Source organism: Sus scrofa, chromosome 2 (genome assembly GCF_054392235.1).
Source record: "Sus scrofa isolate SSC_HxYL_T2T_F1_AM1 chromosome 2, Sscrofa_HxYL_maternal_Yorkshire_Landrace_v2.0, whole genome shotgun sequence".
Classification (NCBI taxonomy): domain Eukaryota; kingdom Metazoa; phylum Chordata; class Mammalia; order Artiodactyla; family Suidae; genus Sus; species Sus scrofa.
This window is the reverse complement of record NC_139384.1, coordinates 84349699-84374845: the sequence shown is the minus strand read 5'-3', so window position 1 is coordinate 84374845 and position 25147 is coordinate 84349699. Positions and strand designations below refer to the sequence as shown.

The 25147-nt window shown below is 52.1% G+C and overlaps 1 protein-coding gene across 2 annotated transcripts in view; it reads left to right on the top strand.

Annotated features, from left to right (window-relative positions):
• UHRF1 (ubiquitin like with PHD and ring finger domains 1) overlaps window positions 1-25147 on the top strand; it is a 33691-nt gene that overhangs the window by 4372 nt on the left and 4172 nt on the right. For both annotated transcript variants that reach the window (XM_005661320.4, XM_005661321.4), the window contains exons 3-15: window positions 5750-6088; window positions 6633-6799; window positions 9752-9967; window positions 15896-15996; window positions 16088-16274; window positions 16847-16970; window positions 17059-17166; window positions 17348-17452; window positions 18911-19017; window positions 20972-21134; window positions 21226-21363; window positions 23436-23586; window positions 23694-23851. In XM_005661320.4, coding sequence (XP_005661377.2) covers window positions 5750-6088; window positions 6633-6799; window positions 9752-9967; window positions 15896-15996; window positions 16088-16274; window positions 16847-16970; window positions 17059-17166; window positions 17348-17452; window positions 18911-19017; window positions 20972-21134; window positions 21226-21363; window positions 23436-23586; window positions 23694-23851 — 2064 coding nt within the window. The remainder of the gene's footprint in view (window positions 1-5749; window positions 6089-6632; window positions 6800-9751; window positions 9968-15895; window positions 15997-16087; window positions 16275-16846; window positions 16971-17058; window positions 17167-17347; window positions 17453-18910; window positions 19018-20971; window positions 21135-21225; window positions 21364-23435; window positions 23587-23693; window positions 23852-25147) is intronic.

The following is a 25147-nucleotide window of genomic DNA, read 5'->3' as shown; positions in this document are numbered from 1 at the left end:
GCTGTCACTTGTGGTGCCTCTGAATGTGTTCAGGTACCATGCTGGGCTTTACATAATGTTCCCAAGGGCCCTGGCCAGGGACGCTGTCCCTGCTTTGCCGTCAGACAGAGGTCATTGTGGACCCACTGTGTACACACTTTGAGAATTCAGGGAGGCCTCCCGCCTGGCTAATGGAGAGGGTGCAGTACCTCAGTGAGCGCAGAGCCTCCCCCAGCGAGCTCATCCTCTGCGGGGGGCCTTGGGTGCTGTGGGGTGTGGAGCTGCCTCCCTGGTCCCACCCACTCGATGCCACTCCAGTCGAAACCACCACAGAGTCCCCCGACTTTGCCAGGTGCCCCCAGGGGCCAAATTGTTCCCAGTCGAGAACTAATTATTTGGTAGGTAATTGCCTTTACGAAGATGGTCTGGAAGATCAGTGGAAGTGGCATCCAGGGTCCCTCATGTCACAGTGCCCTGCCAGATGTCCCTGCCCCATGGGCCTTTTCTGAATGTCTGCTTGATTTTCCCAAAGGACAGTGTCAGATGGCATATAGGACAGACAGGCTGAGACCCGTCCTTCAGGCTGTGTGAAGGAGGTTCCTTTCCTTCCTTCTCCCCTGGAGGGCTGGAAGCACACCCTTTAGGACAAGGACTAGCAAACCCTTTCTGTTAAGGAGCCTGAGGTGACCAGCGGTGGGCTGTGGGGTCTCTCCGCTTACTTCTGCCCTGGAAAGCCCAGGCATGTCCTGACAGTGAGTCTTAGTAAAATTCATTTGCAAGGAAGTTCCCTTCGTGGCTCAGTGGTTAACGAACCTGACTAGGATCCATGGGGTTGCGGGTTTGATCCCTGGCCTCTCTCAGTGGGCTAAGGATCCAGTGTTGCCGTGAGCTGTGGTGTAGGTCGCAGATGTGACGTTGCTGTGGCTTCAGTGTAGGCTGGAAGCTGTAGCTCCAATTCAACCCCTAGCCTGGGAACCTCCATATGCCGTGGGTGCAGCCCTAAAAAGAAAAAAAAAAATTATTTGCCAAAGGGGAGGCCAGAAGTGTCCTGCTGGCTGGAGTGTGATAGTTACACCCAAGCCTCATCCTGGGTGGCAGGTCTGGGTCGTCCCTTCAGGTTAGTCTGGCTGCCCTGGGATGCACCGGACCGTGTCCCCAGGCCCTGGTATTGCGGGTGTCCCCAGGGCACGGGTGCTCACACTGTTCTCGGACCCCTTTCCACTCTCCAAAGTGAAGGGGGATGCCAAAGAGCATTTGTGCCCGTGGATCATGTCTTATTTTTGTTGTGGTAGCAATTGGAAGCCTAGAAAAGTTGACAGCTCGAGAAAACATGCATGTACATTTCCTGAGGGGCAGGCTCTTTACCCCGCCAGACTGTGATAGTCTGAAAAGGGCCAGTGGCATCACGATGTCACCACACAGTAGCCTGAGCCTCACAGACCCTCCCCAAATGCCCCTCCAGCTGTGGCCCAGTGGGGTCAAAGGGCAAAATTCACTTGTTGGGACCAATCCTATCTGTTGGGGAGGGGACATGAAGAGAGAGTCGTGCCTGTGCTTGAGATGCTGTGCGCTATGCTTGCCCCTCTGTCCCTCCACCAGGGCTGGGTCCTGCTTGGTGTCTTTTCTTCCCTCTCCTCTCATCTGTCTGGCCTGCACCTCAAGTTGCTGTGGTGGCCTTGACAGGAAGGCAGGGGCTGGGGCTGCACCCTCAGTGTCTCACTTGCTTACTGTTCAGGCTCTCACAGATGCCCTGCCCTCCTCGGGGCCCTGCTATCTGCCTTACAGCCCCTCCACCTTTCCCCAAAAATTACTGCCTCTAAGCCACCCGGAGACCCACTCCCAACCCAGCCCGGTGGCATTTCTTTCCTTTTGTCTTTGGGCAGCACTCAGCACCTGAAAAGTCACCCCCCTCCCCCAGTTTCCCTGAGGGGACAGAAAGTGGGCAGGGACTGTTGGCTGGAGAGCTTTGATTCCAAGCTTCCAAAGGGAAAGGGCACTTGTCACACGGTCTGTGTGTTTATTTCACTTCACACACCCGCATGGCCCAGAATGCCAAGTGTCCAGGAAGCGCAGTCGGATGAGAGGAGGTGTGATCTAAATGCCGCGGGCGGTTTTGCCTTTACACCTGAAGCTGCCCTGCAGGATCCTCGGCCCCAAACCCTGGGTGCGGGTTTGACTACAGGCAGTTTAAGGGATATTCCCTGGGAATTTTGGTTATACAGGATTTTAACTGTGAGGTTTAATTTTAACAAAAGAGCCTCTAAGTAAGGTGCAGCTCGCCTGTCACTCACTATATCTAGCTTTTTTAGGCACCAGTTGGAATTTTCAGATCTTAGAAGGAATGCGGCCATGGCCTGTCCCCTCGCTGGACCCAGCCCTCTGCCCTTCACTTCCTGGCAGTCTGTGCCCAGCTTTGGGCAAGCAGGGTCAAGACAGGGGCACCCGGGACACCCACCCTCTCGCTGTAGTAAGTGGTTGTGCAAGCTCCTTCCTGCCCTCTGTGGGGCCCTTCTAGAACGTTCCACAAGTGGCCTCAGGAAGCAGTCAGACCAGCTTATGCATTCCGTCCTGGAGGTGGAGCCCCAGGCCAGCCTGGCTCAGCATGCTCACCCCCTCCTGTGCCCAGCTGGCTCTGCCTGCACCTCTGTCCAGTGTGCCCAGAAGGGAAGCCCGGCTTCCCAGCCCCGCACAGACGTGAGGGGCTCATTCAGGCACAGCCTCTTGGGTAGAAAATGCCAGGAGGAAGGAGCTGAGTGGGTGCACTGCCTGGCTCCATCAGGATTCTTCCTATTGCCTTCAGACACAGCCCTCAGCCCATTCCTTTCCTGCAGCCTACACACACACCCTCCCCACAAGCTGCTGTTTTGGTGCATTCTGCTCCCTCCCTTATCTCTGACGCTCAGCAACACCCTCCCCCAGCACTCTTTGTATAACAGAAGTCCCACCATGTGCTCCCTGGCCACCCCTCCCGCTGCCTCCCCCTGTCCCCTCTCCCCTCCACTTGGTTTATTTCCCATCCTCTGAAGTCGTTCCGCTTCCCTTGCCATGTGTGGGAGACACATCTACATTTCTGCCTTTAACTGTCACGCACAGTGGTGTGATATGTCTTGGCAGAGACACACAGTCTTGCTTGTGAATGATGTGTCTGTGAGCCTACTGTGAGCGCAGGGGTCCCTGTACTTCGGGTACTCTCCAGAGGGTCCCTGGGGATGATTTGGACGTACTGGAGATACTGGGCAGTGTCTGAGAACATCTGTGGTTGTCATGACTGGGGTTGGGGGGGGCGTGGGCAGGACCCTGCAGTGTGCGGGCTGGCCTCCTACAGAGAAAGACTGCCCAGATGTTTGCAGGGCTGAGGGGTGTCTGCCTAACCGTGGGGATGCTGGGTACCAGGTGCTGGTGTCTTGCTTATCCTTTTTAATGACATTTGGCTTGCCCTCCGCTGGTTTCTTTGTCATCGTGCTGCTGGGAACACGTGTCTTTCTCCACTTTTTTTTTTTTTTATTAATTATTTTTTAGAGCAGTTGTAGGTTCACAGCAAAACTAAGAGGAAGGTACAGAGAGAGATTTCACATGTACCCCCTGTCCCCCATCGGTACCCCCTCCCCACCCCCGCACACCTGTCTCTCACCACGTGGTGGATTTGGTACAAGTGATAAACTTGCACTGACATTAACACCCAGAGTCCATATGTATAGTGACACGTGTCCCCTTTATAGTAGCCCGCAGAATAGTGTCACTGCCCTAAAAGTCCTCTGTGATCCACCTCTTCATCCCTCCCTCCCTCTAATCCCTGAATGGCAACTACTGATCCTTTTCTATTGGCTTCTTTAAAACAAAAACAAAAAAAACCTTCATTGAGATATAATGCACATACCATGCAATCAGCCCATTTAAAGTCTGCAGTTCACTGGTTTTCGGGTATGTTGATGGAGATTTGCAACCATCACCACAGTCAACTTGGGGACATTTTCATCACCTCCAAAGGAAACCCTGCACCTTTTTTCAGTCATTTCCCTTCCCCCATCCCCTCCCCAGCCCGTGGCTACCACGAATCCACTTTCTGTCTCTGTGGCTATGGCTCCCTCGGGACCTTCTGTATTGGAATCACACAGTGTTCTTCTGTGCCTGCTTCTCTCACTGAGCGTCGTGTTATCAAGGTCCATCCACACAGTAGCGAGTGTTGGTGCTTCTCTCCTTTTTAAGGATGAGTAACGTCCAGCGTGAGGATGACGACACCGTGTTGATCCATTCATCCATCAGTGGACCCTGAGTTGCTCCACCCTTGGGCTCCTGTGCTCATGCCACTGTGACCACGTGGGTCACCTCTCCCTGGTCCCCTGTGGGCCCTGGCAGTGCTGGGGAAATTGGGGCTATTGCTGGGCTCTGGGTGAACCGGTGGCGTGGGTCAGACCTCCAGGGTGGGTTTCGGAGGGCCCTTGTGGCCCCTGCAGCTACAGACCACTGTTGATGTCTTCAGATGTGTGTTTCTCAGGGAGAGAGGCGGTCAGCCCTCAGATTCTCAGGTTTGCAATGAATAAAGGTTAACACTGTGCCCTGGGGCTAGCCTTCATTGTGACCCCAGGTGCTGTTTGCATGTTAATGGCAGTTAGCCCTTTGAATCATCAGCTTTGGGTTAAAAATTGGGAGGGAGGGAAAGTTGATATTTGGTGTATTTTTCTTCCTTCCTTTAGGGCAGTGCTTCTGAACCCGGTGGTTCTGCCCGCAGGGGACACTGGGTGACCATTGGCGGTTGTCATGACTAGGGATGCTCCCAGCATCCAGAGGGTAGGGCCAGGGATGCCCCCTGTGCTGTCCGTAAAGCCCTGCCCCCATCGGAGAGTGAGCCCCAGCTGTCTGCGGTGCTGCGGTAGAGCCTACCTTAGGGTCATCTGGATCCAGCAAAATGTGTAAAATGAGGGTCCCTGTTGGGTGTTGGCGGTGTGCCCTGGGGGGCTCCCCGTCAGCGAGGACAGTGTGGGTGGGATTAGGATAGAGGAGTTAATAGAGAGGTGGCCTGGAGCTCCCGTCGTGACTCAGTGGTTAACGAATCCGACTAGGAACCATGAGGTTGCAGGTTCGATCCCTGCCCTTGCTCAGTGGGTTAAGGATCCCGAGTTGCTGTGAGTTGTGGTGTAGGTTGCAGATGCAGCTCGGATCCCGCGTTGCTGTGGCTCTGGCCTAGGCTGGCGGCTACAGTTCCAATTGGACCCCTAGCCTGGGAACCTCCATATGCCACGGGAGCAGCCCTAGAAAAGGCAAAAAGAGGGAAAAAAAAAAAGAGAGGTGGCCTGAGTGGATAAGGTTTGAGCTAAAGTCTCACAAGGAACCTGGTGGATGTCAGGGGGCACGTGCCCTTTGTTCACTCAGGTCAGGACTCCCCTGACCCACCTGCCAGTGCTGTGGGCATTGGTTTGAGTCACCCTCCGTGGGGGCCATCTGGGCAATCCCCACCCTGTCATGACAACCAGAAAAGGTCCCCTGGGGGCAGGATGGCCCTCAGTTGAGCACCAGTGTATACAGGTGACACCTGTTACAGCAACAAAAGTTTTAAAGCCCATAAAATATTAAACCCCCCTGACACCCAGGATGGACATCCGAGACACAGTAGCAGTGACAGCACTCACTCAGAGGACCTGGGGAATTTGGGGGAGGGGTGGCTGTAGCCCCAGGAGCCGTCTGTTGCAGCTCAATCTCTCCACGAGGGTGGATTCGGTCCTTTGCCCTTGGTGCTTTCTGTGTCCAGTTACCTCGCCTCATGTCCCTGCAGATGGAGGACGGCCACACTCTGTTTGACTACGACGTGCGCCTGAATGACACCATCCAGCTCCTGGTCCGGCAGAGCCCCATGTTGTCCCCAGGTGGCGGCGGCAGCAGTGGTGACAGCAGCAATAGTGGTGGTGGCGGTGGCGGCGGCAGCAGCAGCAGCAGCAGCAGCAGCAGCAGCAGCAGCAAGGAGAGAGACTCAGAGCTTTCTGACACGGACTCGGGCTGCTGCCTGGGCCAGAGCGAGTCGGACAAGTCCTCCAACAGCGGTGAGGCCGCCAATGAGCCCGAAGTGAAGGCAGATGAAGATACATGGGACGAGACGGAGTTGGGCCTCTACAAGGTGAGGCTCCAGTGGGAGGCTGGGGCACCTCTGCACACCAGGAGTGTTCCCCTGTTCCTTTGGCCCTCATCCCTGTGGCCAGGCATCCCATCCTGCTGTGAACATCTCCTCCAGGTTTCCTGGTGGAAACATAAATACTGGGGGATCCTTCCTGCCCTTACAGCCGAGTCCCGTGTCCAGGCCTGCAGGAGGCTCTCTAAGATCGTGAAGTTTCTTGGAAGGACCTGGCCTCCCCGCTGCTCTGGGAAAATGGGCGATTCTGGCCTCTGTGGGCCCCATGGCAGGGATGGTTCTGTTGCCAGAGGACACTGGACAATGTCTGGGGAAATCTGGGGTTCTCATGATTGGGGGGCTCCTGGCATCGAGTGAATGGGGGCTGGGGATGCTGCTCCATCCCCCATAGCTCCCAGGACAGCCTCCCCCAGAGCACTGTGGCACAAAGCTCCACGGCCCTGGAACAGAGCCGGCCCTTGGTGGGTTTGCCCACCAGAGGTGCCTGCCTTGGGTCGAAGGAGAGTTTTCCCCCCTCCCCCCCCCGCCGTAGGCCGGCGAGTATGTGGATGCACGGGACACAAACATGGGTGCATGGTTCGAGGCCCAGGTCATCAGGGTGACAAAGAAGACAGTTGCCCAGGACAGGCCCTGCAGCTCCAGCTCCAGCTCCAGCTCGACGCTGGAGGACGATGTCATCTATCACGTGAAATACGAAGAGTAAGTACCCCTGGGGCGGCTCCACGGACGGAACCTGGCGCTAGAACTGCCTGGGGGCCATAATCAGGATTTGAGGCCCCACCATCATGATCCCCAACCACACAGAGGTCACCCTCTGGGGACCAGTGTTATGGACACCTCCTCGGAGAACTCTGCCCTGGTCGTCCGTTTGGGGTGCAGGTCCCCCGTTTCCTGCCTCATCTTAATTCACACCACATGGCACCCTGTGAGACTGTGCTATGCAGCCTCGATCTCCCTCGCTGGAACGTCCGGTATTTATAGTGCACTAACTGTGCAGGCCCCAAGGTAGGCATGGGGCAGTCTCGTCTGTGAAAAGAGGGTGTCTGAGTGGGCTTGAGTGGCCGAGACAACAACCACAGGCTGGGCCGCCTCAACCTCAGCCATTTCTCATGGTTCTAGAGGCTGGAAGCCTGAGATCCGAGGGCTGGCAGGGTTAGTTTCTGATGAGGTCTCTCTTCTTGGCTCGTAGAGGACCATCTTCCCACTGCCCTTCACGTGGTCTTTCCTCTGTGCACATGAAAGAGAGAGTGCCCTGGGGTCTCACCCTCCTCTGATGAGGACACCGACCCTGTCAGATTAGGGCCGTGCCTTGATGACTTCATTCAATCTTCTTGATGCTTCCCTACAGGACCTGTTTCCAAATTCAGTCACATGGGGGGTTAGGGCTTCAGTGTATGAACTTGGGGGATACAGTTCAGTCCATGACAGGACAGGCATGTGGCCTGCAGGGAGCTAATATTCTGTAGGGCACGGGGACTTCATCTGGTTCTCTGCTGGGTCCCTTCTGCCTCCACGAGCATCTGGCATATCCACGGCCTCAATCGAAAGATTTTTGGAGTAATTGGATGAGTGAATTGCAGTAGGTGCAAGGGTCCCATCCTCGGGGTCAGGGACCGCTCGCTCTGGCCCTCAGGCCAAATCTGGCCCACAGCCTGTTTTTGCAAATAAAGCTTTATCAAAACAGCGTTTTGATGTGCAGCTTTATATGACCACGTTTACATCTTGTCTGTGATTGCTTTTGTGGTAATAATAGCAGAGTCGAGTATTCACAGCTGAGACCCTCTGGCGCACAAAGCTGAAGATACTATTTGGTCCTTCCCAGGAAAAGTTTGGTGACCCTGGTTCTTGGTGGTTTATTAGCAAAAACGAGCACCAGTTTAGATTTAGGGGGTCCAGTAGACTTGGAGTTGTCCCCCTCACAGCTGAAGCTTAATTTTCTTGCTGATGGAATTTTTTTTTTTTTCCTGTCTTTTTAGGGCTGCACCCACAGCATAGGGAAGTTCCCAGCTAGGGATCAAATCGGAACCTTAGCTGCCTGTCTACCCCATAGCCATGGCAACTCGGGATCCATGCCGAGTCTGTGACCTACACCACAGCTCACAGCAGCACTGGATTCTTAACCCACTGAGTGAGGCCAGGGATCAAAAACCCTTGTCTGCATGAATACTAGTTAGGTTCATTACTGCTGAGCCACAATGGGAACTTCTGGAATATTCTTACATAACCAGAATATGCCTTCTTATCATCTGTGGTCCAGTATAGTGTATTTACATAAATGAAATAATATCTATCTTTCTATAAAAATTACTTTCAATACATGTATGTGGGAAGAGTTGTTTTTCCCTGCCTTGAGTTCCTTCTCAGTTTCCTAGGGCTGCCATAACAAAGTACCACTACTGTTGCTCAAGTAGTTTATTCTCTGACAGTCCTGGAGGCTACAAGTCCAAAGCCAAGGTGGTAGCAGGGCAGTGACCCTTCTGGAACCTGGTGGGGAGAATTTTTCCTGCTGCTCCCAGCTTGGTGGTTGTGGTGGTGGAGTGGGCGGCGGCTGCGGCAAATCCTTGGCTTGCGGTCGAGTCACTCCAGCTTTTGCCCCCTGGTCCCATGTCCTCCTCCTCTGTCTGAGCCTCATCTCCTCTTCTTAGAAGGACACCAGTCTCTGGATTTAGGGTCACCCTATTCTAGCATGACCTCCTTTTAATTCATTACATCTTCAGTGACCCGATTTCCAAATAAGGTCCCACTCCCACATACCAGGGGTTAGGACTCCAACATAGCTTTTCTTTTTCTTTCTTTCTTTCTTTTATTTTTTTTGGTCTTTTGGCTGTACCCACAGAATGCAGAGGTGCCCATGCCAGGGATTGAACACTGCCACAGCAGTGACAACACTGGTTCCTTAACAACTAGGCCACCAGGGAATTCCCAACATAGCTAGCTTGCTTGCTTGCTTGCTTTATTTATTTATTTATTGGCCATACTTGTGGCACATGAAGGTTCCCAGGCTATGCATCAAATCAGAGCTGCAGCCGCCAGCCTACACCACAGCCGTAGCAACCCCAGATCCCAGCCTCATCTGCGACCTTCACCAAAGCTCACAGGCACACTGGATCTTTAACCCCCTGAGCAGAGGCCAGAGATCAAACGCGCATCCTCCTGGATACTAGTTGGGTTCATTACCACTGAGCCACAACGGGAGCTCCTCCTTTTCCTATTTTTTGTTTATTTTTTAATTTATTTTTGTTTAAGGCCACACCTGTGCATATGTAAGTTCTGGGCCGGGCGCCGAATTGGAACTGCAGCTGAGGACTTTGCCAGAGCCACAGTAACACTGGATCTGAGCTGCACCTGCAACCTACACCTCAGCTGAGTGAGGCCAGGGTGGAACCTGCCTCCCACAGATGTCAGGTCCTTCACCTGCTGAGCCACAACATAGCTTTTTAGGGGAGGCACTTACCCCGGTGATACCTTCTGTAATTGGAATGTGTCTCTATCCCTGTGTGGTTCGAGGCCAGTGAATCAGATCATGGGGGAGGGGAAAGCACCAAGGAGGGGCCTTTCTGTGCCGCTAGGATGAGTGCAACCCAGTCCCAGTCCATCATGGGAGAGAGGTCCACTGGCACGTGGGGTCTAAGTGCGGGCCTTTCCTTCCAGCTATCCCGAGAATGGAGTGGTCCAGTTGAGCTCGAGGGACGTCCGGGCTCGGGCCCGACAGATCCTTAAGTGGCATGAGCTGGAGGTGGGCCAGGTGGTCATGCTCAACTACAATACCGACAGCCCCAAGGACCGCGGCTTCTGGTACGACGCGGAGATCTTGCGCAAGCGGGAGACCCGGACGGCGCGGGAGCTGCACGCCAACGTCAGGATCGGGTGAGTTGGTGGCCCAGCTGGGTCCTGTCCCTGGGTCACCATTCTCCCTCCCCACCTCACTTCACCTCGCCTGGGGAACCAGCTCTGGGCCACCGGTGGAGGGTTCAAGCTTCCTTGTTCTCTTGTGTTTATTGTTCTGAATTTGGCAAATGGGGGAAAAGTCCAAACATGGCAAAATCCAGACAGTAATGAAGGTCAAACTGTTAATATGTAAATATTCTTTGTCTTTGTCGCTTGGTCACTGGGTTCTCCTTTCTGGAGACATGACTGTTCCTGGTACCTTCCAAGGCCACTCTGTGCACAGGCAGGCGTGAACATACACAGAGTAGCAGCATGCGTGCATACACACAGACACACACACACACACACACACACACCCACCCACACCCAGGGGCCCTCCCTACGGGGATCATCAGGCTGCCTGTGGCCTTCGCCTTTCGGCAAATAAAGTTTTATCATCACAGAGCCTTGCCCATCTGTGTACTGATGCCCTATGGCTGCTTGGTGGTAGCAAGGCAAGCTGGGTAGCTGTGGAAGGGACTGTGTGGCCCACAAAGCCAGAAGTATTTACTGTCTGGCTCTTTGCAGAAAATATTTGTCATGCTCTGTTGTACTTGCCTCTGTGCTTGTGTTCCTGTATAGAAAACGGACCATCCCCGGAAGACACCCATCCCCACTGTCATCTCTAGGACTTTCTCATCTTCCCAAACGGAAACTCTGTCCCCATGAAACACTAATGCCCCACCATCGACTCCCTGTCTCTGTGGATTTCACTCCTCTAGGGACTGCCTGTGTGTCTGGCTTTCACTGAGTACATCCTCAGGGTTCATCCATATTGCATGATGAACTTTCTTATTTCATGGCTGCCTAATACTCCACTGTATGTATTGGCTATAGACACGAGTATCTGGGCAACAGTGTCCGGAGTGCAGCACAGCAATTGCAGAGGCCCTGGTGTTTGTGGTCCCACAAGGAGGCCAGTGGGCTGGAGTGGAGGGAGAAAGGGAGGGAGGAAATATTCAGAGCATGGCCAGGAGTGGTAGGCAACTGGTGTGTATTTTCTTTGCTGACAGCAGTGGGAGCCTGGGAGCACGAGAGCCACAGGCTTCAGCCTTCGATTAGGAAGATTGAGTCAGGAAATTGACTGAAGGGGGCAGCATGGCAGCAGGGAGACCAGGAGGAGGCCGATGGGGGCATCAAGGGGCAATGTCCCTGGGCTCGGCCATGTGCAGTGATGCCATTGTTAGAAAATAACCTGCTTTTAGTTTCATTGCTTTTCTGTGTTGTTTCCCTGTTTTTCATATCATTGATTTCTGCTCTCATCTTTATAGTTTTTTCCCTTCTCCTTTCTTTGTTGATTTTGCTCTTCTAGTTTTTTTGAGATAGCAACCTAGATTATTGTCAGCCTTATTTAAGCATTTAGTGTTGTAAATTTCCCTCTCAGCACTGCCTTAATTGACTTCACATATTTTGGTGCGTTATGTTTTTCTTTTTATTCAGTTCTCTTTTTAAAAAAATTAATTAGTTAATTAATTTTTTTTACGGCCACACCAATGGCATTTGGAAGTTCCCAGGCCTGGGGTGGAATCAGAGCTGCAGCTGTGACCTACACTGCAGATCTGAGCTGCATCTGTGACTCACATTGCAGCTTGTGGTAGCACTGGATCTTTAACCCACTGAGCGAGGCCACGGATCAAACCTGCATCCTCACAGAGAGTGTTGGGTCCTTAACCCTCTGAGGACTCAACAGTGGGAACCACAGTGGGAACTTCTATTCAGTTCTATGTTTAAAATTTTCTTTGAGACGTCTTCCTCTTTGGCTCCTGGCTTATTAAGAAGTATGCTATTTAACTCCCAAGTGTTTAGAGATTTTTTTTTTTTTTTTTGACCAAACTATTCCCAGACAGAAGTTCCCAGGCCAGGGATCGAACCCGAGCCACAGCTGTAACCACAGCCACAGCCGTGGCAACACTGGATCCTTAACCTGCTGAGCCACAAGGGAACTCCCTAAGTGTTTAGAGATTTTTGCATTGTCTTTCCATTGTTGATTTTTAGTTTGACTCTGTTACGGTCAAAGAACAAAATCTGTGACTTCAGTCCTTGTCAGGGTTTGTTTTATGGTCCAGAATGGGATCAGTCTCGGTAAATAGTACACGGTTGCTTAAAAAAAAAAAGAGTATATTCTGGAGTTCCCTTGTGGTGCAGTGAGTTAAGGATCCAGCATTTGTCACTGAGTGGCCCAGGCAGGCGAGGCCAAAAAGAAAAAAAAAAGTGTATTTTGTTGTTGGCCGGAAGGTCATATTTACATCAGCTAGACTGTGTTGGTTGACTGTTGTTCACGTCTTCTAACTCTGTCTAGTACTTCTGTCAGTTGCTGAGGGCATGTTGCGGTGCCTGGCTGTGACTGGACTTAGCTATTTCTCCTTTCAGCTTCATAATCACAAGGATATATTGTTTGGTGCAAACACACTTTTGTGTGTTATGTCTTCCTAGTCCCGATGTTAATGTCCCCATTTGTCTCTAGTAATTTTCTTTGCTCTGATGTCTACTTTACTGAGCGTGTGTGTATATTGACACACTTTTTTAAAGTAAATGTTTGCATGGTGTATCATTTTTCAACCTCTGTGGTTGAATTTGGAGCTTCCTGTAAACAGTGTATAGTGGGGTCATTTTTTTATTCACTCTGTTAAGTCTGCTCCCCCCCCACTTTTTTTTGGTCTTTTTAGGTCTGCACTGTGCACTGTGACATATGGAGGTTCCTAGACTAGGGGTCCAGTCAGAGCTACAGCTGCCAGCCTACACCACAGCCACAGCAAAGTGGGATCTGAGCCACATCTGTGACCTATACCACAGCTCACTTCAACACTGTATCCTCAACCCATGAGCGAGTCCAGGGATCATTTGAATCCGAGTCCTCATAGATACTAGTCAGGTTGGTTACCCACTGAGCTATGATAGGAACTCCGGGAGTCTGCCTTTTAATTGGCATACGTTACTGACACTTGGAAAACGTAGGGGGTTGTGCAGAGGTACTGACCCTCTGCAGTTGAGAGTTAGCCCTCCACTCTGCGTTTTCTTCGAATCTGAGGATTCAACCAATGAGGGATTGTGTGGTACTGTAGTTACTATTGAAAAAAAATCTGCCTATAACTGGATTTGTGCAATTCAAATTCATGTTGATCAAAGATCAACTGTGTCTAGATCAATTACATTTAAGATAATTATTGAAGAGTTCCCATCATGGCGCAGCAGAAACAAAACTGACCAGGAACCGTGAGGTTGCGGATTCGATCCCTGGCCTTGTGCAGTAGGTTAAGGATCCAGTATTGCTATGAGCTGTGGCGTAGATCACAGACATGGCTTGGATCCCACTTTGCTGTGGCTGTGGCGTAGGTTGGCAGCTGTAGCAACGATTAGACCCCTAGCCTGGGAATCTCCACATGCTGCGAGCGAGGCTCTAAAATGAAAAAATAGTAATAATAATAATTGGTATGTTAGGGCTTGAGCCTGCCATTTTATTTATTTATTTATTTGTCTTTTTAGGGCTGCACCCACAGCATGTGGAGGTTCCCAGGCTAGGGGTCCAATCGGAGCTGTAGCCTCTGGTCTACGCCACAGTCACAGCAACACAGGATCCGAGCTGCATCTGCTACAGTTCACGGCAATGCTGGATCCTTAACCCACTGAGGGAGGCCAGGGATTAAATCTGCAACGTCTTGGTTACTAGTCGGATTTGTTAACCACTGAGCCACGACAGGAACTCCTGCCATTTTATTTTTATTATCATTTAGTTATTTTTCTTTTTTGGCCACCCCAGGGCATATGGTATCTCTGGGTCAGGGATCATATCTGAGCCAAAATTGCCGCCTAAGCCATAGCTGCAGCAATGTCGGATCCTTAACCCACTGAGCAAGGCCAGGGATCGAACCCTCATCCTCATGGATGCTAGTCGGGTCCGTTAACCACTGAGCCACAGCAGGAACTCCAGAACCTTGTTGTTTATCAATTCTATATTTACTAGTTTGTATCAGCTAACCCTGACTCCCAGTCCTTCCCTCCCCACCTTCTTCCTCCTTGGCAACCGCAGGTCTGTTTTCTGTGTCTGTGAGAACTGTTTCATAGATAAATTCATTTGTGTCATATTTCAGATTCCACATGTAAGTGATATCATATGGTATTTGTCTTTCTCTTTCTGACTTAATTCACTAAGTATCATCATCTCTCAGTCCATGCATAAAAAAACCTAATTTTAATGCTATTATTATGACATAAAAATAAACTAATTTCTTAGCACATATCCAGTCATTGTTTGGTCTTCAGTTATCTCACTTTTTTTCCAGCCATTTATTTAAGGTCTAAGTAATGTCCACAGATTTCAGCTAGGTCTCTGGTCTCTTTTCAGTCCCTTTTATATTTCGGTTTCCTGTTCTTTTTTCTCCCTTTTCCTTAATTTATTTGCTGGGGAAGACTGGTTGTTTGTCCCATAGAATCTGCAGTCTGGATTTTGGCCTCCTCGTGGTGTCATATCCTCTGTTCTGCTGTCCCTGGGTTTCCCATGAACTGGTGGGTAGATCAGGACCTGTGCCATCTGGTCTTGTAGCCACGAGCCACACATGCTGCCAAGCACTTGAACTGGGGCCAGGACACACCAAGATGTGCCATGAGGATAAAATACACACTGGATTTCAAAAACATAGTGCTGAAAAAGAATGTTAACCAGCTTGTTAATAATTCCTTAATGTTCAGTACATGTTGAAATGATACTTTGTATACATTGGGTTACATACAACTGTCTGATTGATTCTGTCTGCTTTTACTTTTTATTTTATTTTATTTTTTTATTTTTTTATTTTTTATTTTTTTTGTCTTTTTGTCTTTTTTTTTTGTTGTTGTTGTTGTTGCTATTTCTTGGGCCGCTCCCGCGGCATATGGAGGTTCCCAGGCTAGGGGTTGAATCGGAGCTGTAGCCACCGGCCTACGCCAGAGCCACAGCAACGCGGGATCCGAGCCGCGTCTGCAACCTACACCACAGCTCACGGCAACGCCGGATCGTTAACCCACTGTGCAAGGGCAGGGACCGAACCCGCAACCTCATGGTTCCTAGTCGGATTCGTTAACCACTGCGCCACGACAGGAACTCCTGCTTTTACTTTTTAAATGTCATTCTTAGAAAGTGAAGTTACATATTGTGACTCACATTCGCTTCCCCTGGGATGTTGTTGCCAGTGTAAGTGGTGGGGTGATCAGATGGACATGGGGTCATTTTATTTTATTTTTTTTGCTTGTTAGGGCTGAACGAGCAGCATATGGGAAGTTCCCAGGCTAGGGGTCGAATAAGAGCTGCGTCTGCTGGCCTATATTACGCCACAGCCACAGCAACACCAGATCCTTCACCCACTGAGAGAGGCCAGAGATCGAATCTGCGTCCTCGTGGATGTTAGTCCGGTTTGTAACCAGCTGAGCCACAATGAGAATTCCGGGTCATTTTCACTTAGAGGAGTTTTGTTGTTTTTTTGTTTGTTTTTGCCTTTGTAAGGCCGTATGCATGGCCTATGGAAGTTCCTCTGGTAGGGACTGAATCAGAGCTGTAGGAGGTTTTGTGTTTTGATCAGACTTGACTTTACAGTTTGTGCCTTAAAACTGGGACTTGCCTGCCTGCAGGTTAGAAATTATTCTCTCAAAGTTATCATGTAGTGAAAATCTGGTTTATCTGTTGTTTTTGCCTTGTCCCTGATCTGGTAGCACTGAAATTGGCAAGGAGGGCAGCTGAGCGAGTGTAGGAGGCCCTGGGGAAGCCTCTCCACTGATCAATTCAGAGGCAGGGGGTGGGGGGTGTTTGTGGGCTCTGAGGGGTTGAGGTGGCGGAGTCTCAGGCGCCTGCCTCGCAGGGCTGGCTGCTGGAAGGTCCTAATGGCTGGTCTCTCGCAGGGATGATTCTCTTAACGACTGTCGCATCATCTTTGTCGACGAGGTTTTCAAGATCGAGCGCCCGGGGGAGGGGAGCCCCTTGGTGGAAACCCCCGTGAGAAGTGAGTTCTGATCCTGCCCTGAGTGTCGGCTGGGGAGGCGGGGTGGGGGGCGGTGGTCCTGCCTGAGCTGACCCCACCCTCCCATGTCCAGGGAAGAGCGGGCCCACCTGTAAGCACTGCAAGGACAACCCGCGGAAGCTGTGCCGCATGTGCGCCTGCCGTCTGTGCGGGGGCAAGCAGGACCCCGACAAGCAGCTGATGTGTGACGAGTGCGACATGGCCTTCCATATGTATTGCCTGTGCCCGCCCCTCAGCAGCGTCCCCAGCGAGGCAGAGTGGTGAGTGGATGGAGGGTGGACAGTCTGTGATGACAGGGCGGGGGTGGTGCTGAGGGAGGCTTTCTGTGGCGCGCGTGGCCTGGACCGAGGGGAAGGGGGCTTGGCAGGCAGGAAGCAGAGTGGGTATCCTGGCCTCTCCCTGGTGCAGGGCCCTGGGCTGCGATGCTCTGGGCACTGGAAGGGAGGCTGGAGAAGCGCTCAGCTCTGGTCTGACGCCCCTCCCAAGCAACGAACAGAGGTGGCTGTTGTTTGCACCACCCCCTCCTCTCAGAGATCAAGAAACCCGAGTCCATGGCAGTGTGATGGTGCTGTCGAACTTCCCCATGTGTTTGCCATGTGCGGGCTGAGGCACTGCCATTCCCTGGGGGGTAGGGGGCGGGTGTCAGGGTCTGCCGTCCACCTTGGACGCTCCTCGCCACACGTGGCTACTGAGCACTTCAGACGGGACCCATGTGATTGGATTTCTTATGTAATGTTATGGACTTCGCTTTCAACCCCCCTGCACCTATCTTGGGTGTGCAAGGTGGCAGGGGACCGAGAGCAGGAAGAAAGTGACGTCCCTGTGGTTGCAGGTACTGCCCCGAGTGCCGGATCGATTCCAGCGAGGTGGTGCAGGCGGGGGAGAAGCTGAAGGAGAGTAAGAAGAAGGCGAAGATGGCGTCAGCCACGTCATCCTCACAGCGGGACTGGGGCAAGGTGAGGCGGCCCTGCGCTCCCAAACCCCATGCCCTCCTGGCCTCCCATGGCTGCTCACACTTCTCTCCCTTCTGTTTTAACTGGACAGGGCATGGCATGCGTGGGCCGCACCAAGGAATGTACCATTGTGCCATCCAACCACTACGGCCCCATCCCGGGCATCCCCGTGGGCACCATGTGGAGGTTCAGAGTCCAGGTACCTGCAGGTGCCCGGGCCCTGGGGCTCAGGCTATGAGGGCAGAGGTTCTTGGACCCAGCGTGATGCCTTTGGTGGGAGAGTTGGGTGCTGGCTCCTAAGGCGGGAGTGAGGAGAGGGGCCACGCTTTCCTGCAGTGGCTGGCCTAGAAGGTGCCTTTCATGCTTGGTGGTTTCTGCAGGTCAGCGAGTCAGGAGTCCATCGACCTCACGTGGCGGGCATTCACGGCCGGAGCAACGATGGGGCATACTCCCTGGTGCTGGCCGGGGGCTATGAGGACGACGTGGTGAGTGTAGGGAGGTGGCTTCATTTTTATTTCATGGTGGGAAACACATAACATAAAACTTAACATTTTTTTGTGCACAGCTCTGTGGCATTAAGTGCGTCCACGTTGTGCAACATAGGATTTTCCCACCTTTTAAAGCTGAAACTGTCTCCATTAAACCCTGACTCCCCAGCCCCTGGCCCCCACCATCCTACTTTCTATCTCTATGGATTTGACATATAAGTGGACTCATCTATTTGTCCTTTGTTTGGCATTTCTCACTGAGCATCATATCCTTAAGGTCCATCCATGTTGCAGCAGATGTCAGAATTTCCTTCCTTTTTAAGGCTGAATAATATTCCACTGTGTGGCTGGACCACATTTTGTTTATCCAGTCGTCCATCAATGGCCACTAGGGTTGTTTCCATATTTTAGCTACTGTGAATAATGTTGCTATGAACATGGGTCTGCAAAATCTCTTCAAGTCCCTATTCTCAGTTCTTTTGGGTATAAACCTGGAAGTGGGATTGCTGGATCATGTGGTGATTCTGTTTTTATTTTTGTTTTTTGTCTTTTTTCTTGCCTTTTCTAGGGCCGCACCTGCAGCATATGGAGGTTCCCAGGATAGGGGTCTAATTGGAGCTGTAGCCACCAGCCTATGCCAGAGCCACAGCACCGTGGGATCTGAGCCACGTCTTCGACCTACGCCGTAGCTCACAGCAATGCTGGATCCTTAACCCACTGAGCGAGGCCAGGGATTGAACCCGCAACCTCATCGTTCCTAGTCGGATTCATTAACCACTGAGCCATGACGGGAACTCCGTAATTCTGTTTTTAAATTAAATTGTTTTTGGCCACAACTGTGGCATGCGGAAGTTCCCAGGCCAGGGGTTGAATCCACACCACAGCCATAACCAGAGCCACAGCAGTGGCAACTTGGGATCCTTAACTCACTGAGCCACCAGGGAACTTTTCTGTTTTTAATTTTTTTTTTTTTTTTTTTGTCTTTTTGCCATTTCTTGGGCCGCTCTCGCAGCATATAGAGGTTCCCGGGCTAGGGGTTGAATCAGAGCTGTAGCCACCAGCCTACGCCAGAGCCACAGCAACGCAGGATCCGAGCCGTGTCTTCAGCCTACACCACAGCTCACGGCAACGCCAGATCGTTAACCCACTGAGCAAGGGCAGGGATCGAACCTGCAACCTCATGGTTCCTAGTCGGATTCGTTAACCACTGCGCCACGATGGGAACTCCCCTCTTTTTAATTTTTTGACAAACCTCTATACGATTTCCCACAGTGGCTACACCATTTTGCCTCCCCTCCAGGCATGCACCGGGTTTCAGTTTTGCCATATCCTCGCCAATGCTTATTATTTTCTGTCTCTTTGACAGCTGACATCCTGATAGGTGGGTGTGGGTTAGTTTTTACTGGGTCTCCTGCTCGGCGTGGAGGGTTCAGCCTGCCCTCATGTCTGTTTCAGGACCACGGGAACTCGTTCACGTACACCGGCAGCGGTGGACGAGACCTTTCGGGGAACAAGCGGACTGCGGAACAGTCTTGTGATCAGAAACTCACCAACACCAACAGGTTTGCAGAATCTCGTGCTCCTATTTCTTCACCAGCCTGTGTCAGCCTCGTCTGCCAGCAGCTCCGCAGGGGTGAGGGTTGGTCTGGGGTTAGTCTGGTGTGGGCATGTCCTATGCAGGAAGTTAGATGCCCATTGAGAGAGTGGTGGCACCTAGAGATCGTGGACAGCCATCTCTTCCCTGCTCTGTCCACTCAGACCTTGGGTCATCCTGATGCATTGAGGCAAACTTTCCCCCCACAAAGGCCAGATAATAGATATACTCCGCTTTGCAGGCCACATGGTCTCTGTCGCAACCCCTCAGCTCTGCCGTTACAGCACAAAAGCAGCCACAGAGCACACGGAAAAGAGTGTGCACGGCTCCGTTCCAATCAGACTTTTTGCAAAACCAAGGCGCAGGCAGAAGTTTGCTGAGCCCCTATTCCAGGAAAGCGTAAACGGCATCATAAAACCCAAAGGAAAAGACAAATTTGATGACCTAAATATTATAAATTACACCACTAAAACCTGTAAGTAGAATGAAAAGGCAGCTGACGATTTGGAGGAAAAGTCTGCCACAAACACACCAGCTGACGATATATATGTCCTTATATATAAAGAGCAATTCCAAATCAATAAAAAAGAGCAAAGGACATGCAAATCATGCTGCAGAAGAATGCGGATCTCCAGTGACCATGAAAATTTGGTCAGCTCCAGTGATCAAAGAAATAGACATTGAAGCAGTGATGGAGGCACTCCTTACCCAGTGAAGTTGGCCCCTAATTCTCCAGTACTGAGGAAGGCCAAGGCATAGCCTAGCCTTCTGCTGATGGTAGAAATACAAGTGAATCCCATCTTCCCAGAAGGCTCTTTGCCCATGTGTAGCAAGAGCCGTGAACCCGTTCTTCATCATGACCCTGTAATCCTGCTTGAAAAGCGTGTTTATGAGACACAGGGAAGTGAACATTTTATGTGTGTTGATGTTTATCATGCTGTTACCTGAACCAGCAAAATATCAATAACTAAATGCCTTTTTGCCAAAAGAGGCAAGGGTTATATTTATTTGGTGGAATATTTAAATTTGGGGAGCCATTTAAAATCCCATTTTTGGAGGAGATTTAATGGTGTGAGGAACTGCTCATGAGGTAATATGAAGTGATAAAAGCTGAACTTAAAACTGAGAAATCCGTTCTTGAATGGGTGCATCTGCATAGGAGGACAGCTGCATAGCTGCAGCTGTCTTTCCTGCTCACTTGAGGAAGACGGCATCGTTGTACTAGGCGCTGGGCCCACTAACCTCTGGCTCACTTAGTCAAGGCTTCTGCACCCCTTGTCAGGACAGACCTGCTGGCCCAGCCCACAATTGAGTGCCAGCTCCTTCTGGATGGCATCTTCCCCGCATGTTGTGTCTTGTGGCTCCAGTGACAAAACACCACAAGTTGGGTGGTTTAAAAAAAATAAGACTTTGGAGTTCCCTGGTGGCTGAGCACATTCAGGATCCAGTGTTGTCACTACTGCGGCTCAAGTCGCTGCTCTGGTGCAGGTTCAATTCCTGGCCCAGGAGTTTCTGCATGCCTTGGGAATGGCCAAAACACAAACAAAAAACACTAGGGACTTCTTGCATAATTCTAGAGACCCACTGTCTGAAATCAGGGTGTCGAGGGGCCGTCCTCCCTCTGAAATGCCTAGGGGAAGGTCCTTCTTTGGTGTCCTTTGGCTGGTAGATGGGACACTCCAGCCTCTGCCTTTGTCTTCATGGGGCCCTGTTCCCTGTGAGTCTCAGTTTCCCTTTTCTCAGAAGGACGCTAGTTCTTGGGTTCAGGGCCACCCTGATCCACTCTGACCACCTCTGAACTTGACTCCATCTGCAAGCACCCTCTTCCCAAAGGTCATGGGGTCTTGGCAGGTTGGGACTCAACTCCCTCTCTCTGGGGAGACAATCCGGCCTACAGCATGCGGGCCCGGCTCTCTCCACAGGGCGCTGGCTCTGAACTGCTTTGCCCCCATCAATGACCGCAAAGGGGCCGAGGCCAAGGACTGGCGGTCAGGAAAGCCAGTCCGAGTGGTGCGGAACGTCAAGGGCCGCAAGCACAGCAAGTACGCCCCTGTCGAGGGCAACCGATATGATGGCATCTACAAGGTGACTGGGGACCTCCCCCCACCCCCCGTGTCCCCCACTCCCTGCACCTGTCCCTCCGCCAGGTCACTGACCACCATGCTTCCTCTGGCAGGTGGTGAGGTACTGGCCCGAGAAGGGCAAGTCTGGCTTCCTGGTGTGGCGCTTCCTCCTGCGTAGGGACGATGTCGAGCCGGGGCCTTGGACCAAGGAGGGGAAGGACCGGATCAAGAAGTTGGGGCTGACCATGCAGGTGAGTCATGCACTCCCAGCCCCTCTGGCAGATTGCAGCCCGGCCGGCCCCAGGGCCTGGGCACTGGGTGTCCAGCCAGCTGGGTCCCGCTCTCCAGGTTCCTCTCATCCGGAAAGATTTCCAGGCTCTGGGCTGGTGGCACCTTGCTGGCTGTACCATCCGCTTCCTTTAGCCAGTGGAGAGCGGGGCCGGGGGTGGGAGGCAGGAACCTCGAGCGTGCATCTCTGTTTTCATGGTTTTAGAGCTGAGAGCCAGACTTGCTTAGCTGAGCCATGTTAGAGGAGCTCATCCAAAATCAGTTTGGAGTCTGGTCTCTTCTCTGCTAGCTCCTCCCTCCTCTCACCTCTCTCCCCTCCCCCCTCCCGTCCTCTCCTCTCCACTGGTCACCCCTCCCACTTCCCAAAAGCAGAAACAAGTCAACAGAATTGGTCTAAATATAGGCTATGGAGAGGCCTAAATGTAAAGATGAGGTGGAGTGATTCCCAGGAGCAGTCACTCCCCTCTTTGTAGCCAGGAATCTTCCATCTCCAAGGGTTCACCCAGTGCATGTGGAATACAGCTTTTTTGCACTGTAATTATGATGTTTTCTATGCCTTATGGGGAGCTGCTTTACAGCTGATACGTTGTGGTGGGACTATTTAAGGAATCTTAATTGCTATTGAGAGTCTGATAGCACCTACCCCCCGTGGGGGGCCACTGAGAGATGTGTTTTGAACACACTGTTTGAACCCCTGGGAGTTTTAGCAGCCGAGGAACTGGGGAGAGAAAGAGCCATGGGTCTGGAACGTTGATGTTTGGTGGGAGAAGGATTTTTATTTGGGACTTAAGTCTCGGTTGCAAGTTAGTATTATTTGAAAAGCTTGGAGTTCCCATCGTGGCGCAGTGGTTAACGAATCCGACTAGGAACCATGAGGTTTCGGGTTCGATACCTGCCCTTGCTCAGTGGTTGAAGATCCGGCGTTGCCGTGAGCTGTGGTGTAGGTTGCAGACGCGGCTCGGATCCCTCGTTGCTGTGGCTCTGGCGTAGACCGGTGGCTACAGCTCCGATTCGACCCCTAGCCTGGGAACCTCCATATGCCGCAGGAGCGGCCCAAGAAATGGCAAAAAGACCAAAAAAAAAAAAAAGAAAAAAAGAAAAGCTTGCGCCTTTCCGGAGTTCCTGTAGTGGCTCAGTGGGTTAAGAATGTGACTAGTTAGGAGTTCCCGTTGTGGTGCAGTGGTTAACGAATCCGACTAGGAACCACGAAGTTGTGGGTTTGATCCCTGGCCTCGCTCAGTGGGTTAAGGATCTGACATTGCCGCGAGCTGTGGTGTAGGTCGCAGACGTGGCTCGGATCCCGAGTTGCTGTGGCTCTGGCATAGGCCGGTGGCTACAGCTCCGATTAGATCCCTAGCCTGGGAATCTCCATATGCTGTGGGAGCGGCCCTAGAGATGGCAAAAAGACAAAAAAAAAAAAAAAAAAAAAGGAATGTGACTAGTGTCCCTGAGGATGTGGGTTCGATCCCTCACCTCGCTCAGTGGGTTAAGGATTTGGTGTTGTGGTGAGCTGCGGTGTAGGTCACAGATGCAGTTTGGATCTGGCCTTGCTGTGGTGTAGACCGGCAGCTGCAGCTCTAATTCGACCCCTAGCTGGGGAACTTCTATATGCTGTGGGTGTGCCCTAAAAAAGAAAAGAAAAGAAAAGCTTGAGGGTTTCTGTACAAAACATTGGAGGATCAGACATGATTATAGGTGCCTTAAAAGGGGGGTTCAGAAGTTCCTTGGGTTAAGGATCTGGCATTGTCACTGTTGTGGCATGAGTTCGATCCTTGGCTAGAAAAGTTGGCCTGCTTCTCATCAGAACAGGTAAGAAGACCGTTTTGTTCTCTGGATCTGATGCTAAGCATCTCACCTGTGTTATCTCGCTTACTGCTTCCCCACCCAGGCCTTTACTCCAGGTGAGTAAACTCACAGAGGCTCCTTGGCGTCTCTGCGAGAGGCCTTCTGAGCTGAGGCTGCGTGAGGAAGGAGCCTGTCTGGGGCCAGGCTGGGGACCGGGGAGGGTGACCCTCCTGTCTTCTCCTCCCGGCAGTACCCGGAAGGCTACCTGGAGGCCCTGGCCAAGAAGGAGAAGGAGAAGGAGAACAAGAATAGCAAGAGGGCAGCTGTGGAGGAGGAGGAGGAGGAAGGCCGGGAGGACTTCGAGACCCCCCGGAAGGGCAAGCGGAAGAGCCAGGCGGCTGGTGGGTGTCTCCGCACACTCAGGGTCCTCGAACGTGGGGCTGTGCTCCCTGGGGTGTCCCCACCCTCACCCTGTCCTTTTCCTTCCCTCCTCCCTGCTCTGTCTCAGGAGGCGGCAAGGTCAGCGATGGGCCCTCACGAGGGGCGCCCAAGAAGACCAAGGTGGAGCCCTACAGCCTCACTGCGCAGCAGAGCAGCCTCATCAAGGAGGACAAGAGCAACACAAAGCTGTGGACGGAGATTCTGAAGTCGCTCAAGGACGGGCCGGTGAGCTCCCCGCCTGGTCTGGGCCGCTTTCTTTGTACTGTGATAAAATTGAGGGAGTTCCCGTCGTGGCGCAGTGGTTAATGAATCCGACTAGGAACCATGAGGTTGCGGGTTCGGTCCCTGCCCTTGCTCAGTGGGTTAACGATCCGGCGTTGCTGGGGGCTGTGGTGTAGGTTGCAGACGCGGCTCGGATCCCGCGTTGCTGTGGCTCTGGTGTAGGCTGACGGCTACAGCTCCAATTGGACCCCTAGCCTGGGAACCTCCCATATGCCGCGGGAGCGGCCCAAGAAATGGCAAAAAGACAAAAAAAGAAAAAAAAAAAATTGAGATGCCTCAAACTGACCCTTTTAACCGGGTCAAGTGCACAGCTCCGTGGCACTGGGCTCATTCACCGTGTTGTGCAACCATCCCCACCATCATCTCCAGAACGTTCTCATCTTCCCAGACTGAAACTGTCCCCATGAAACACTGACTCCCCACCCCTCTCCCAGCCCCTGGCCCCACCATCAACTTCCTGTCTCTGTGGATCTCACTCCCCTAGGTCCTCCTCTGGGTGGAATCAGGCAGTATTTGTCCTTCTTTGTCTGGTTTGTCTCAACATCATGTCTTCAAGGTTCATCCATGTTGTAGCAGGTGTGTCAGAATCTCCTTCTCTTTTCTTCCCCGCCTGGCCCCCCAGCAGCCGGGCTCCTGGCATGCGGAATTTATTCTTCGGCCAGGGATCAAATCCAAGCCATGGTAGTGACAATGCTGAGTCCCCAACGACCAGGGAACACCCAGAACCTCCTCCATTTCTAAGGCTGCATAGTATTCCACTTCATGGATGGAACTAGTTTATCCATCCTCTGCCATTGGACACTTGGGTTGTTTCCTTCTTTTGGCTGTTGTGACCGGTGCTGCTGTGCACGTGGGTGTGCAGGTGTCTCTGTGACCCTACTCTCAATTCTCTTGGGTATAAACCCAGAAATGGGATTCCAGGATCATCCGGTCATTCTCTGTTCAAATTTCTGAGGAACCGCCAGCCTGGGGCTGTCTCTCTTTTTTTTTTTTGATCCTCCTGCCTCAGTGGGGTGAGTGACATTGATGGGTCACTGCAAGTGAGTGGCTTGGCATCTTCTGGCTGTGCCCCCTGCCTAGTGGGGGATTGGCTCTCCTTGGCTCAGTCAGAGTCAAACCCAAAGACCCTGAGCCCTGGGTGAGCTGCCGTTCCTGCTGACACCCTCTTCCTGGACTCTTCTCCTGCTCCTTCCGCTGCATGGCCTTTGCCCTTGTGGGTTTCTCTGCCCCGAGTCCCTT